The sequence below is a fragment of the Oxyura jamaicensis genome, chromosome 12 (genome assembly GCF_011077185.1).
Source record: "Oxyura jamaicensis isolate SHBP4307 breed ruddy duck chromosome 12, BPBGC_Ojam_1.0, whole genome shotgun sequence".
NCBI lineage: Eukaryota > Metazoa > Chordata > Aves > Anseriformes > Anatidae > Oxyura > Oxyura jamaicensis.
In genome coordinates, this window is record NC_048904.1 from 3971702 (window position 1) to 3987423 (window position 15722).

Genomic DNA, 15722 nt, shown 5'->3' on the forward strand with positions numbered 1-15722 from the left:
GAAGTCTTCTTAATGTACCTGCACAATGCCTGGTACTCCTAAGTCCTCATGTACCTTCTCTACTGAGTGTCGTGGGTTTGGGGAGTAATTCTAACACTGCCAGCATAACACAAGCTTCAGTTATACTAAATTAATTGCCCCAGTACAAAAGGAAAGGAAACTCAGAGCTGCATGCAAGATAACAAAATGGAGTAAGGGTTCTATGGCCTCCATTTCCATGCCTAGCTGGGAAGCTGAATCTGGGTTTTTCACTCAGATTTTCAAGTTTTGGGGAGGCTTTAGCAAATAGCTTTTGTTCTAATAGTTCAATCAGGAACAAGTGATACTTACATTTTTCCAACTTCAATTAAACCTGCATTGTGTGCATCCAAGCTCTAGAAATTCAGATATTTACACTGACTGTCTTGCTAGCAGGGTGTGGCAGAGGTCTTTATTCCACTGGAACAACATCTGGTAATCATTTCCTGTATTTTGTCACAAAAGAATTCATTAAGGGGGCAGCAATATCTGAATGACATAATTCCAAAGTGATGAATGTTTCTCCTGGATAATTCAGTGACTATTAACCATAAAATACCTCACACAGAGCAAGAAAGCCATATTCATCTTAGATATACTCTGAACTACCACCATGCAATATAATTGCTTGCTAGGTATAGAATTTACAAGAGCACCATAATTACCTCATCTGTTTAGCCTAATTACCAAATATATCCTCCATTCAGCAGCCCAAATGACTAACAGTTCATTAAGAATGTTAAGATTCAAAGTCAAACAAGGTTAAGGAAAACATCAAACAGTGAGACTTGGATCTCGAGCTGCATTTCAGAGCTGAAAGGAATGTATTCTGCGAGTCACAAGAGGAAAGCTGTTCATGCAGTTTTAATTCAGCTTCCTTATTCATTTATTTGTAATAAATATAAGAGTGTGTGAGTATCCATGCATAAAAGCACTCATTTTGTACTTCGGTGGGTCTTGCTTAATGCTTAATTCATCTTTACTATAAAAGTGGCCTTACCTGCTGCTCTGAAAACAAATGACTAGTTCCTCATCACAGTATAAGATAATAGGCAAAGATTACCATAAAGGTCTTCAGGTAATTTTAGGTGCTCACTCTGACATATAAATGTTCACAGCACCCGGTATTTTAGAGCAAAACACACAAATCATAGCTTCAGTGATTCCACGTTTCAGGTACAGTTTGCAGACCCCGTAGTCTCAAATTTCACAGACAAAAACTCAGGATCCAATTATTGTCTGTGCACACTAACACAGTAGTTATGTGTAAAAAGCCTAAAGTAATCTGCCTAATATTACGCAGGGTCTCCAGCAGAGACAGGAGTAGAATCAGCTTCAAAAGAGCATTAGTTGCTGTAACAGTGGCACTAGCCATTCTGTTCCTGCCTGTCTTACCTGGCTTGCTACTTACACCTTCCGCAATAGAAGAGAAAGGAACCTCCTCTCAGAAGTTTCCTTCTTTCCACAGTTGTTGTCCATCCACAGAAGTCATTTATCCCCTGCCTTGAATGAGGCAAGGGTCACATAGGAAAAACAGACACTGCTTTTATAAATAATCATAATGTAATGGATGTGCTCCTGGGGTTAAGGCAGCCTTCTGACATCTTGTAAACCGAGAGCTTTCAAAGAGGAAAAAAAAAAAAAAAAAAAAAAAAAAAAACACACAAGCAAAATAACAAATCTGCTTAAAACACAAGACTTTGTCAGACAACACATCATGGGCTACCTGACATCTGCATTTTCCACCACCAGGGTCAGATTCTCCACATTCTCTGCATAGATTTCTGCTCGGAGATAACCAAACAGCTGACAGCACAGTAAATTATCATCCTCCTGGTGGATCTGCAGTCGGGGAGGAGAAGCTAATTTGTGGATACTTCTCCCAAACATTTACTGATACGAGAGTAGTGGTGAGACTTCAAGACCTTGAATACCTTACCAAACTTTATCGGGGGGCATGCCTGACCCTTAAGCACCTTTTTCTACACATATCATTTTCTGTGCCTTCCTGTCTCTACCCCAGTCGTGTCTCCTTCATGGACGAGTAGCTGTTGTAATTTTACTTTTATATTATTTTCACCTTAACCACTGTACCTGTTCAGGGAGTGATTCCACTGCATATATCTATGCATATATCATTCAGCAGTAAAACCTGGTTGAAAGGTCTCTCCCCAGCCTTCTCACTCCTGTCACAGCCCTGCATTTTTGCATCTCCTGAAAGACAGCTCTTAGGATGTTGATCCAAATTTTAAACCTGTCTCCAAAAGTAAGAGGAAGGAGATACTTTAATACACTTTATTTCAGGAATCCAGTTCATAGCAGCACAAGCACTTGCACAACTCATGAAGCATCATGATAAGGAAAGAATATGGAGAATGGGAGCAAGGTGTTAAGGGTACGAGATTGAAAGAAAGGGAGATTTTTTTCTTCTGAATTAATCTTGGGCTACTCCATCAGGCCTATACAGCTCCTGTGGTCTTCCGTGCATCAGAGCCACCACTCCCTGGGCCAGCATCTTTAGCAGAGAGAGCCCCAGGAATGCAAAAGGGACAACATTCCTCATCTCATTCCTGGCTGGTAATGATATCTTCCTTAAGGTAAACTAAAGTAAACACAAATGTTGGCAAAGTTTATATATTTCTTTGTGGCTATGGGCTGGAACGTGTTCAATACTTCAGAGTTCTTAAAAACAGTCACTGCTCCAGACAAGGGAGATAAGAGGCCTCTTATGAATGTCTTTAATTCTGTTGTTCTTGCTTACCTGAAACCTGAAACATCAGCATAAGAAATGTTTGGATTGGGAGAAATTCAACTCAAATGGCATAGGACAACAATATGAAACTGAAGAATTTGGCATCTGGATCTTTGAGAACCCAAAGTGTCAGGAAACACCCGTGTACAGCCCAGAAAATCCGGTTTTCTAATGTGATCTCAGACTAAGTAGTGGAATAGCAAGAGAGCAACTGGCAAATGAACAATAAAGACCTGTACTAAGAGCAGCTGATTTCTGAAAAACAACTTCTGTCAAACAGTCTGAGCTTACAGAAGTTGCTCTCTGGAATGGGACAGTACAGACAATAAAAGATATGTTTCTTTTCAATAATTTCATTATGGCTGCACAAAAGTTTGATCTGTCAAAAAAAAATATGCTTGAAATCATCACAGGAAGAGCTGCATGGCAGCAAGGAATAACTCTGTCACCCTCTGCTAGCGTGGCAGATTTGCCTGGTTATATGCACTGTGCAGAGAGATGGAAACATTCAGCCAGAACACATTGCCATCAGTGAGATGATTTTTCCTAGAGGAGAGTGATTTTGGCAAGAAAGTTAAAGTCATCAGCTGATAAGAGGAAACCTCTCCAAACTGTAACTAGCATTACAGAGGCTCTTAAGTTACAATTTTGTTCTTATTTCGGTGCAAGTCAGGGATATTTAGATATCTTTATTATTTATAACAAATTCATACTTGTAAAATTTTAGATTTAATGCCTTACAGACCAAGCATTTTAAAATCTAAACTGTTCATAGAAAGTTCATTCAATATGATTTCAGTTGGAGAGAGATCCACAGCTTAAGGTGCCAACCAAAGACAGATGTATTCAGCAAACCTACAGACACTTAGATGCACTCTGAAAACAGATTTAACCCACATGATGAATGAGAAGTCATAAATAAATCAAAATATGCACACCCCGTGAGCTCTGCAATTCCCTGTTGGTGATGGGCCAGAACTGAAACTGTTCCAGGTTCCCTAACTCTGACAGCTTGGGTAAAAATAGTACAGAGATAAAACCACACCTGATTTTAGATGAAAAGACCAGTCATACACTTTTAAAATGAAGTACAGCTTTGTTTGGCTAACTATACTTTGGGCCATGTACATACCTTGACACAGTTGCCTGATCTGCTCTAAGTCTGTAAAAGGGACTAGTTAAAGACCTATAAACATGAAGCTAAATAATTCCTCAGAGTTATTTTATGAGTAGTCAGGAATTATTGAAGTTAAAGACTTGTTTAGCCCCACACACAGGTGGTTTTTGCTGCAGTTAGAAGTTTCCATAACAATAACAGGAGTGCCGATTAAAAGCCAATTAGTCACGGACGTTACTTTAAGGTCTGGTACTTTCCAACTCTCCACTCTTGATTTTCCCTCTCTGGAGCTGCCCATTATTCTCAGCACAAAGGCCTGAAAATGCATGTGGGCTGCTTGCCTGTCACCACGGAAACCTCGCCACACCGCACCGCGCACAGATGCTTCCCAGGCATCTTCCAAACTACTTCCCCTCTGATCTTTGCCCTACGAAAACACTCTGTTTATCCACTCCTCTCATTTATGAAGCCCCATTAGATGTTGTATGAATACTGATGATAAAAGAATTAAACCAATGGTTAAGAATGAGCGGAGATTCCACTTCTAAGAACCTACTGTGACAGTGAAAGCGTGACGGTTGGCCTGCTTCATTATGCTTGTCTTTAAATCCTGAAGTCTCCACCAGTTCAAAATTAAGAGTCGGGATTTGGCACTAAGTTTTGCTGAACAATTAAAAGCTCCCAGATAGGAAAAAATGACCAAGTGGTTAAAGGACATGATGAGAAATCAGGAGATCGGGGTGTTTCATTGTTCCTCCACCAAAAAGCATCCCCGTGCCTCCATTCATGCCTCCACCACCTCACTTAGGGGTGATGAAACACTGGGTGCTCCAGGAATGAGAACTGAGGAGCATGAAACAACCTTCTGTTCTGGTTGGTTTCCATCTGCTTTTAAGTCAAAACCAGAATTGTTAGAGTCCAGCCAGAAATTTGCTGCCTTCTTGAAACATTCTCCAAAGTCAATGTGGGATCCTATTTCCATCCAAAAGTATTTTATATGTATGTATATAACCTTTATTCCACTAGACAGCAAAGAATCACTACTGTTGTGCATTTACTCAGCTTACTCTTCTGTGCTCAATCTCAGAGGAGAACCTTCTTTGATCCAGCTCATATTTAGTTTCTAGTTACAAAGAAATGGCAAGCTTCCCCTTTATGCGAGCAGTACCAGCAACTCCCCCCACAAGGCATACCAAAACTACAGATTTCCAGCGTATTTATTTCCAACAGATCCTTGACATTAAGTATTGTAGCTCAGCAAACATAAAATCTCTTTGGTGTTGTGTGCGTGTATCTGCTTGCTTTTAAAAGCATCCATATTTACTCTTCTTGCTGCTTGCATTTTTCTTTCATTTTTATCTGGCCCAGAAGAGCTCTGGAATTGCAGTTTGTCTGCCCATATGTTCCCTCATGCATGTTTAAAATACATCGCATTTCCAGATACCTTGAAATAATTGTACTTGCTATGTTTGGTTCTAGAAGTCAAGGCTTAATCTGTGCCCTTTTTTTAGGGCATAACAAATAACTTCACTGCATTCCTGTTGGAGAAACCAAGGCACAATGTGATTTGAAGCAAGTGGCAGAGCCTGTGCCAGAACTAAGGTCTTAGTTCTGCAGCACCTGGGTCTGAAAACTCTTGCTCAAAATACCCGCCGCCCCCCCCCCCCCCCCCCTTTTTTCCCTTCTCTAGTTTCCCAGATGAATCTCTCTAGAGAGGAACGATACGGCTGTCTTTAATCATATATTGAGTGAGAAGACCTAACAAAACACACCATTTGAATGACTCCCTTAATTTCCCCACAATAAAAGAGGGCTGATGACATCCTCTCAGGAAAATTACTATAGAATGAATCATCACAGTTTGTGCTTTGGACTTGATCAACTACTTTTAAGTTCCCATATAAGAACTGCAAAGAGGTAGAAGCACTATTTAGGCCTGTTCTGAATCTTGTCCAAGTGGATACAGTCTATTAAGTCCTGCCAGAGTGCACTGAAGAGTGCACGTTTTATGGAAGGACTTTTTTTTTCTTTTTTAACTAAAATTCTCAATGTTCTTTGGACTGCAAGCTCAAGTGAAAACAGGTTGCCAGGTGTAAGACATTAATACCACCATCAACAGATCAAACATTACAGCACTCACCCACTGTTAATAGAGAAGACTTCCTTGATACTTGAATATTCTTCTCAGTCTTTTTATGGGTTAAAACCCTAACCGGCTTTGACACTACCGTTCATATTCAATGAAATCTCAGTGTCGCTATATTATGCAACCTAACTCAGAAATCTCTAAAGCCAAGCAGATGTAAATAACGCCATTGCTCGAGTTTAAAAGAACAATCCACTAAATACTGGATAGTCAGCAAAAACCATAAACAATTCCTATTGTGTATCAGGACCCAACTTAGTTTTCTTTAAAAATGAAAAAAAAATACTGAATTTCAGAAAAATAAGATGTGATATCCTTGTGAAAGGAAATACTGCATTCCACAGCACTGCCCAAAACACTGAAGCACAGCAAAACTCTGCAGAGATGCCAGGGGCTTCCATTCTGAATGCCCAAGCTTGCTACGTAACGTAGCTTTGTAGGCTACCTTATGATTCCGCCAGAACTAAGGCGAGCTAAATGACCAGCCAGGCTTCATTCTGGAGCTATTTCCTTTGACTGAATAGGAAATCCAGCTGTTGCTAAGCAATAGCACAAACTGTAAACAGAATGCATCATTAATTTTCATGCAGGCAGCTTTACCTGAGGGAATAAAGAGCAGTGATGATTCCTAAGCAAGGTTTGCCTCACTTTCTGTCCCTACAGATTTCTGAAATACTGACATTTAAAAAAATCATGATCACATTCACTTAGTGCACACATACTTTCAGAAACACCAAGGAAACTAGTACTGGTGTGGTTCTTCAGGAACTGACAGCAGCTGTGTTAGGTTAAACAAAAGCTCTTAGTGATACTTATCTCTAGCTTGGCACCAGCTCTTCTATTACTACATCTCAAGTCCTCTTTCTAGCAGTAGTTGAACTTACTGGCAGGAAGCATTTAGAAGATTTGTACACAATAGTATTATGCAACGTGGTTCAGTAGAATCAATTTCCTAAGTGTTTTAACTCTCATTTTATGTTGATGAATATTTACTGTGTTAAGTGCAACAGATATTCAATATTCATCAAACCAAAACTAATTTTAGGAAGAGTTCAGAGGGAGATTAATGTACTGTAACGCCCCTGAATTTGGTTTGCTTTCTTCTGCATGTAGATTCTTTGTGAACTGCACGATGGCTCCTACAGGGAAAACAATATAATTGTGCTATTATATGGTCTAAGTGGGAAAATATCCTGATGTAACTATTGAAAGTAAACAAGAAAGCAAAGGAAAAATACTCTATATGAAATACATTACCTTACACAGCATACATGTGGAAAGTACAAAATCTTGTAATGGACTGGGTCCTGTTCATTTAGCTCCATACCTGAAAGGCTGCTTATTCCTTATTCCTAGCTCTGAAAATAGTTGATATAAATTTTACATATGGGGACTGATATTCCAATTTTCCATTTATCCAATGTGAGGGGTTTTTTTAATTATAAGTGTCTGATTTTATAAAACCTTCATAGCTCTAATTCCCCTAACACTTTTTGAAATAAAGTTACATATATACAGTGAAAAAAAAGAATGTTAAAAATTAATTCACTGTTACATCATTATATCTCAGTTTCATTAAGTATATATTTTTTTACCGTTTCATACATAAATAGGAGCATCTGGATTCATTTCCTTCATCTCCTATATTGCAAACTGTATTTTGTCTAAAATAGCAATACTGTCTTTCAGTATATTTATAAGAAAGCACAGGTAGGAAAGCCAAACTGAACCAAACCAAATGTCCTGCAATGAGAAGAGAGGAATTTGTGTGTACTTCACATGATGGTCATCTCACATTCCATTTCCATTTATTCCCAAGCAGGATATTTTTTTTTAGAAAATAAAATGAATCTATGTGAGTAGACTTGTTAGACTTTGCTTCACGTACAGTAAAAGTCTCCATTTTACTACACCATGTTCTTTAACTCTCTTGATGCCTGGGTTGTCTTCTTGATTGGATAAAAACATTTAAAACTCAGCTACGTGAAAACGCACTCTGGATTATTCCTCCAATACACGTTACTTCAAATTTCCTCCCAGGTACTGCCCCAATGCTCTCCATTTAGGTAACTCTCAGTTCCTCAGTCTGAACAATCATTCACATTGAATTAAGTTACTTTTAAAAAAAAATAGTTTTGCTTGACAAGTAAGGACTCGCATTCATCAGATTTTTTTAAATCCATAAATAATGCTACTCATCTCTAATGTAGCTGATATCAAAGTATTTTGCAATATTCTTTCTTTTTTAATCCGAGTATCACACCTTGAAAATTGTTTCCTTTAAGAAACAGAGAATGACATTCCCCTCAAAAAAATGTATTTATATACAACTTCAAATGAGATTGTTAGTAATTCAGAAGCACAGTGCTCGCCGGTTTGCAGGTGCAAGACTCCACTCACATATCATTCTGTTTGACTTTCCAGTAAAAACAGTACTTGGGAGACTTAGACCTAAACCACCTAGAAGACATCTGCCTGATGTCTTTTGTCATAAATAACCGAGCAGAGAATTAGAAGACAGAAGTACTGAATACTAATCTTTGTTTTTGAATTAACTACAGTCTTGGTAAAATGTCTTGGTTTGGTCTTGAAAACAAAGTTATTCTCAAACCTTGGTCTTGCTGAAATAAACAGAGCCGAGTTTCCTACATCCCTCTGCGAACACAGACCATAAGCTTTATATTTTTACACCTGTAAGTTGAGGTGTACTTAAATGCCTCATGAGGGCAGTATGAAAACCAGTAAGTCAGTATGTTTATGGTGTTTGAAGCTGTGAAACAAGACTGCTGCCTGTTAGTGCTGCCCTCTTCTTATGTCCTACAATGTGACTAATGTTCCAGTCTGCTTAATACTGTAAAGGGGCCACAAAAAGTCTTTAATACTCTTCTTCAGGCTGAAGCTTGGTTCAGTGCTGAACCAGGCAAGTAGCCTGACATTCGTAAGTCTGAACACCGCTCCAGGTGACTGGATGCAAGACTTGCTACCCTAGCTATATATCCGTGTTAAAAGGAAGCACGCACTCCACCACTGTCAGCTGAAAACAGAGAGACTCTGAGACACAGCCAGACTAGACTGTTTCCATATATATTGTCCAGATGTCACTAAGATGAACTAAAAGCTTTAAGTAACATTTAGTTCTTATTACCTAACTCTAAGAAGAAAATCAACCTTCCTTTGATTCTCAGCAAAAACAACCAAAGGCAGCCCTTGGCAGTTTGATTTCACAGGCACTGAAGGTAAATGACCCTGTTCTTTTGTAGCAAGCCTGAACAATTTCTATTATATGCTACACCATGTACATTCATCTTTTTTTTTTTTTCTTTCCTTTCAAATTTGCTACAAGTCCACTTTATTTTACCTTTCTTTTCCAGATCGGAAATTGTGAAATCTCAGCTTCCCTCAGGAAGCAGCCCAGAGCAGAAAGATGCAGCAGCTTCCCCAGATGGAAGATACTGCTTATCTGTTGTGCAGCACGATCGAAGATCTCCCACCGGTGGAGCTGGGATTTCTGAGAATGGTATCAAGCCTAGTATCCAAATATTTTATTTCCTCACTGATCTGTAAGACCCTCAGCAGAAAAATAATATAGATATTAGTCCAAAGCTGCTAATAAGTCTTAATACATCTTGAAACCCTAGATATAAATAAAAGGTAAAAATCTCAGTTTTTTACTTCTCCCTCCCCATATAGCTTTGTTTCATACAAGACTGAACATGTCACTTAGAGCTAAGATTTAGAACAACTGTTTTTGTTGTTGTTGTTTTTGTTTGCTTGTTTTATATTCACCATTCCAAAACCCTTTTTCTTGTCTTAAGAATACAAAGTTTTTGTTGTCATTTTTTAAATAAAAACCTCGTAGGTTCAGCTGAAGTCATTTCCAAAGAATCCATTTGCAGTTGATATTCTGTACAACGACAGTCTTTGGACACATTCTGGCTGCTTCACCGCTCTGAAGAGATTCAACCTGCTTTGCGCACGTAGCCCGAACCACTGCCATAGCATCACTCAAAATTCTTCTAAAGTCACAGACTTTGCCTGGACTAGCTCTAATTTAAAATGACCTAGACGACAATTTACTGATACTAGAGCTTTCAAAGAGATGACAGCTTTTGGTGGATCATTTAGCTGCTTTAACAATGAGAGGCATTACGATAGCCATCTTAGAAGCCAAACACCTTCTCTCCCTTTGGTTTCTTCACCAGTAGAGAGCAACTGCAAAGTATGTTCGGTAAGACTGACTTAGCTTCAATGAATTTTTGAGAGATCTCATTCAAAGGAGACAAAAACAGTTACCTGAAATTTACTGTAAGTAACAACACATCTTTACTACAGAGTAGAGAACTGTATATACCGACATAAAGTTGGATTTTGTGTATTTATTGAATGGAGCTGGCAAGCTACTCAGGAATGGAAAGAAAAAAAAAAAAAAAAAGATATTCAAATGATATTCAAAATGATATTACTTTGCAGCAGGTTCTCCATTTGGTTAGACTTACAAAATCTAGCTACTTTCACAAATATGTTATTCAATCAAGCACCTTTGCCAGCTCAAAGACAGATCCCATGTCTGATCTGCATCACCCATATTTCAAGTTCAAACAGCTTTTTAGCAAAAGTTATTCAAACACATTAACTGTGGGGAGTTTTTTCAATCTTAAAATGTGAAGAAGTGTTCCATTAAATGCGAATAAAAAAGGATTAGTTACGAAGAAAAGAAATGGCAAATAAAACTGCAAAATTGAACAACTGCAAAACTGTGTGCGTGTTTGGGATAAACCTAGATCGGCAAGATATATAAGCCTAGGTACAAGTTTATTTATAAAATCTTTAGGTATACTTTAATAAATATTAATTCCTTAGAGCAGAAGAGTCCTTGCATCAATGGAATAGTGTAAGTTATTCCGCATTAGCCAGATGACCTCTTACTTGGCACGTGAGGAGACACGAGGTTTATAGTAGCCAGGTAAAACTAAGCACAAGATACTGGGTCTAATATTACAGCACTGTGTAAAAACCAGCATCCCTTCAAAGCACAGTAAGTGAATGAATCAGAGAGTATTGAAATCAAATTCCTGAACTCTGAATGTGCATCTGGCTGGTTCAATGACTATACAAAAACCCTAACACAGTACAGAAGTTTCTTACTCCTGTTGAAAAGTGTATATTCAGTTGCATACATGAAGAACAATTGTGCTAATAATACATTGTTCCTTCACGTTTATCCTTGCACTTAACTAAGTTGAATGAAAGAAAACAGCTCTACATTACCTGCAAGGTGCTGAGATATTCAAGATCCTTTAAAAAAAAAAAAAAAAAAAAAAAAAACACCTTTGCTGAGGCTACCCTGCCCTAGATTCAAAGCCCCTTTCCACAGGTGCTGTTTCTTGGGAAGTTTAAAACCTCACCTCGTGCTTTCTGGGCCTCACTGGTTTGAACCACCACAGCTGCAGCACGTCAGGGTGGCTGTTTGGGTGCTGAGTGGCTGTTGATTTCTCGAGCAGATGACCAGCTGTTCCGCTCTGTGGAGGGCCAGGCTGCCTCTGATGAAGAGGAGGAGAAGTGGGCAGGAGACCAGCAATCCCAGGTGGCCCAGGTGAAGAAAATACTGGCCAAGCTTCCTTGCTGTGGCAGCGGGTATGTTTCTGAGATGAATGCTACCTGAGCCCTTTGAGAATATTTCCTCATGACCTGAGGGCACCATGGCTTCGGTGTAATATAAACCATAATTCTACCTGGCATCATCAGTAGGCCCAGCCTTTACAGCAGGTGGGAAGCAATGGCTTAAATACCCCCACTTAATCCTAACCAGCATCAGCTGGGGCAGCCAATTGTTATCTGTGCTGACAAAAGTTTGGTGGGAAAGCAGGCTTTGTTTCATTTTTTAACATGAACATTATGAGCGATATGAGCTTTTTTTTTTCTTCACATATATACATAGATGCGATGAAAAACTGCAGAAGAAGTTGATGTCGTACTTGGAGATCACTGATGCTGATGGCTCTGAAACAGCCCCCGCAGAGCTGGAGGAGAGAATCACACAGCTAACCGAGCAGCTGGAGCTTAAGGGACACGAAGTGAAAAAACTGGAAACAAACATGGAAGAGGTAACAGGTGCCAAGCATAGTGTGAAGGAGTTATTATGCAGCTTGAAGTGGCTACAGCTCCATCCATATGCATTTATTTTTGTTCTGGCCTCCCCATTTCTGTTGCTGGTGTTTCTCCCTGTGCCATGAATTTGTTAGCAAAACCACATCACACTTTCCTGTAACACCTGCATTGCCAGTGTGGCTCCTGCCTGAACCCTTTATTTGGAGGATGAGATGTGCACCAGCTGCAGTCAGACCCAGGCCCTTGAAACACCACCCTTTATTTAAATGGCTTAGGGCATTCACTGATGCCATGTTTGGGATTGGTACCACTGCAGGCCAAAGAGCTGCCACGCATGTTAACTATAGGGTTGTTACATGCAATGTTGGTTCCTCGGCTCTGGATGGCATGCTCCTCATGTCCTAAGACCTCCAGCCCCTGGGAGAACACAACAACTCTTTGAGAAATCCCTCCAGTTGCTCATCATTTTGTAGTTCTTAAGAGGAAATCATCCAGTTTGCTTTGGTTGGTTCTCAGGATTAAACCAAGATATTTTAAATGACAAAAATAGTTCTCAGGTTTAGCAGCATGCTCATCTTTGCTTCAGCAGGGGTTAAAACTACAGTAGATAAAGGTCTCAGTGCAGTATCCTAGTAGCCTTGTGTGATATTACTACTTAAATACTGCAAACTTCATCCATTGATGGCCATGGATCTAAATGCTACCAATCTTTCTATGAAACAAAATAAGACAGAGAGCCAACTCACTGCAACGTGAATTTAAAATCAGAAGGATGAATCCTTTTGAGCCTGGTAGAAATTTATTCTTATCCTCCCTTTCTTTTATTTACCCAGTATTTATATTGCATGTGCAGCTTTTGGTATTTATTGTTGCTGCAAGACAGACAAGTAGCAAGCGATTCCTTTCAAAAAGGTGACTGTTCTCGTCATCAACACCAAACAAATTGAAATATTGAGAAATTCACTCTTTCTCTAACTTGTAAATAAGTCTATTGGTTTAATAAACCACCAAGAATGCTTCCTCTGACGACCTGACAAACGTACTTTATACGTTACCCATTATGCTTCTGTCTGGACTTGCACAGTGCTGAAAGATGAGACATAACAACAAAGCTAACAAGTAACAAACCCAGCAGGCAAGTGAAAAGCAACACTCTCAAATACTGATTTACTAACTGATTTCATCTAAGACTGGAAAACCAGGGGATAAAACTGCTGTGAAATTTTTCATATCTTGAAAGTTCTGCTTTCCAACAACTGAACATTTAAAAATACTTCCTACTGAAGAGAGGAAGAGGAAGATGTCAGGATAGGGGATAATAGATGGAGAAAACACGAGCAAATTCTAAAAACAAAGCAAGATGCTGCCAAGTGTAGTGTTGCAAAGAAATGATAATCATTTTCTATAAAAACTCACATACAAACTATCAGCTTAATTAAAGACAACTAGTTCACGACCTGTCATGCAGGGTCAAATGAAAAGTTCATCCTAATATCGCATGCTTGATGACAACAAGCAGCAGTTACTTAGAGAAAAGGAATGAGAAACAGCCCAGAGAACTTTCCTCTTGGTATTACTCACCTGGTTTCCAATAAAAGAAGGGTAGATACGTCTTGAACTGGACATTGCATAGACAGTATCATCTTTAATGACCAGCACTGGAGCTATTTAACATGGGTTTAACATGAGTTTCCTATTCCTTTAGTTAGCAATGCTTTAGGTATCTCAGGGCCAGAACTCCCACAAACTGATTACAAAGGAACAGGTTTTGAGGATTTGCTTTTGTTTGCTTTAAATCTGTTGCCTGATCATCCACTGTCACTTAGTTCTTTTGCTTGGGACAAAGGTTTACAGGCTCTTACTCCAGAAATACTGCCTCACTTACAGTCACTCTGCTTCAGCTCTCTTGGTATAGAAACGATTACTTCTGTTATTCTGTTTTATTCTGTTTTATTCTTCAATGTACTTTTCAAGCTCTATTACTCTTTTTGAATGAGAAGAGCTGAAAATGTACTTAGAATTCAAATGTAAGCTCATCATGGTGTAATTATAATTTCTGTTTTGTCCCCAGTTCCTTCTCTAGTGGAGTCTAGCAAGTGTTGTTTTGATCTCTGCTGACCATGGAGCTATTTCCAGGAGCTTACAGCTCTCCTAGATCTGACCTCCTTGTTGAGTTGCAGTCATAATCACTGCATACATATGACATTGTGTCCCTTCCCAACATACCTTATTTTGCATTGGCAACACTGAATTTCATCTTCTCTATTATTGCCCTGTTATTCAGTATTGTGCAATCCAGCTGTAATTCTCCACGGGCAGATCTAATTTTGATTACCCCCCAAAAATTGTATTGACAGCAAACAAACATTTTGACATTCACCCTTTCTAAAAATCATTTCTGAAAATGATGACTAGGTCTTAATCCAGACCCTAAGGATTATCTCCCTTCCCTGTGAAAGCTCACCCTTCAGTCCTGTCTGTCTGTCTATCAGCCCCGCTGTGCTCTGCCCCCCTCTTTTAACCAGCTGCAGGTCCAGGATCTGCAGGATCTGCACCACTTTCCTGTGGCGGTTACATTTTATGAGTCGTTGGCTATGCATCTTATCAGAGCTTCGTGCACATTCAAAATACATTCCGTCAGCTGAATTAGCATTATCCATACATATTCATGGATGCTCTCAAAGAAATTGAGTAGATTCTTCACTAAGTTTGTCCATGTATTCACCAAGTCCCTTCTCCATTACAATTTCTATCAATTTGCCTGACAACATTACTGGAACTCCGCAGGTGATTTGCTGTTCCTCAGAACATCTCCGCGGCATCTGTTACAAACTGGTGCTACATTTGCCACCCTCCATTCCTCTGAGGGTGAATTGATTTAAAAGACTATTTGTGCAGCACGGTTCAGCACTTAATGCCAGAGTCCTGATACTGTTTTCTTCCTGTTCTGAAGAAGTTTCTCAGGTTCACTGCTTGTAAACAAGACTCTAAAATGAGCTCCTCCTTCACTTCTGTAGAAAACACAATAGAGTGTTTTTCTCTTACATCCTTAAGGGACTTTTATACTAATTATTTTGATACTAATTATTCATTGTCCTAGATGTTTTTGTGCACTTTACTCCAGAGCCCAGACTTTTCCCATGGCATCCCCTCTGTTATAAAAGGGCTGCCTATCAGCAACCGGCTTACTCTCAAAAATGGTATGTAGCAAGGCAGTATTTCCATTTCTCACAAGGCAGCATTTCCATCTCACAGACACACTTCACAGATCCCAAATCAGGCTATGCTGAGGGACCGGGCAGAGCTAAGAACATAATCCACTCCTCTGAGCCCTGTGGCCTAACTACAGACCATCCCTCCTCATTATCCGTGTTTTAAAAATAGGTTGTGCTTAACTATCGTCATTATTTTATTTGCAAATGTTAAGGTACAAACAGATGCTAGATGAAACCTATCTCAGGAAATCCATCTGGGAGAATGCTTTAATGCTACACTGAGACACTGCCTTAAAGCACAATCAGATGAGAAGGAAAAAAAGAAAGAAAGAAAGAAAGAAAGAAAGAAAGAAAGAAAGAAAGAAA

The 15722-nt window shown here is 39.3% G+C and overlaps 1 protein-coding gene across 2 annotated transcripts in view; it reads left to right on the forward strand.

Moving 5' to 3' along the window:
• The window catches only part of EFCC1 (EF-hand and coiled-coil domain containing 1), a 61430-nt gene that overhangs the window by 35152 nt on the left and 10556 nt on the right, over positions 1–15722 (forward strand). For both annotated transcript variants that reach the window (XM_035337841.1, XM_035337843.1), the window contains exons 4-6: positions 9405–9550; positions 11535–11667; positions 11972–12137. In XM_035337841.1, coding sequence (XP_035193732.1) covers positions 9405–9550; positions 11535–11667; positions 11972–12137 — 445 coding nt within the window. The remainder of the gene's footprint in view (positions 1–9404; positions 9551–11534; positions 11668–11971; positions 12138–15722) is intronic.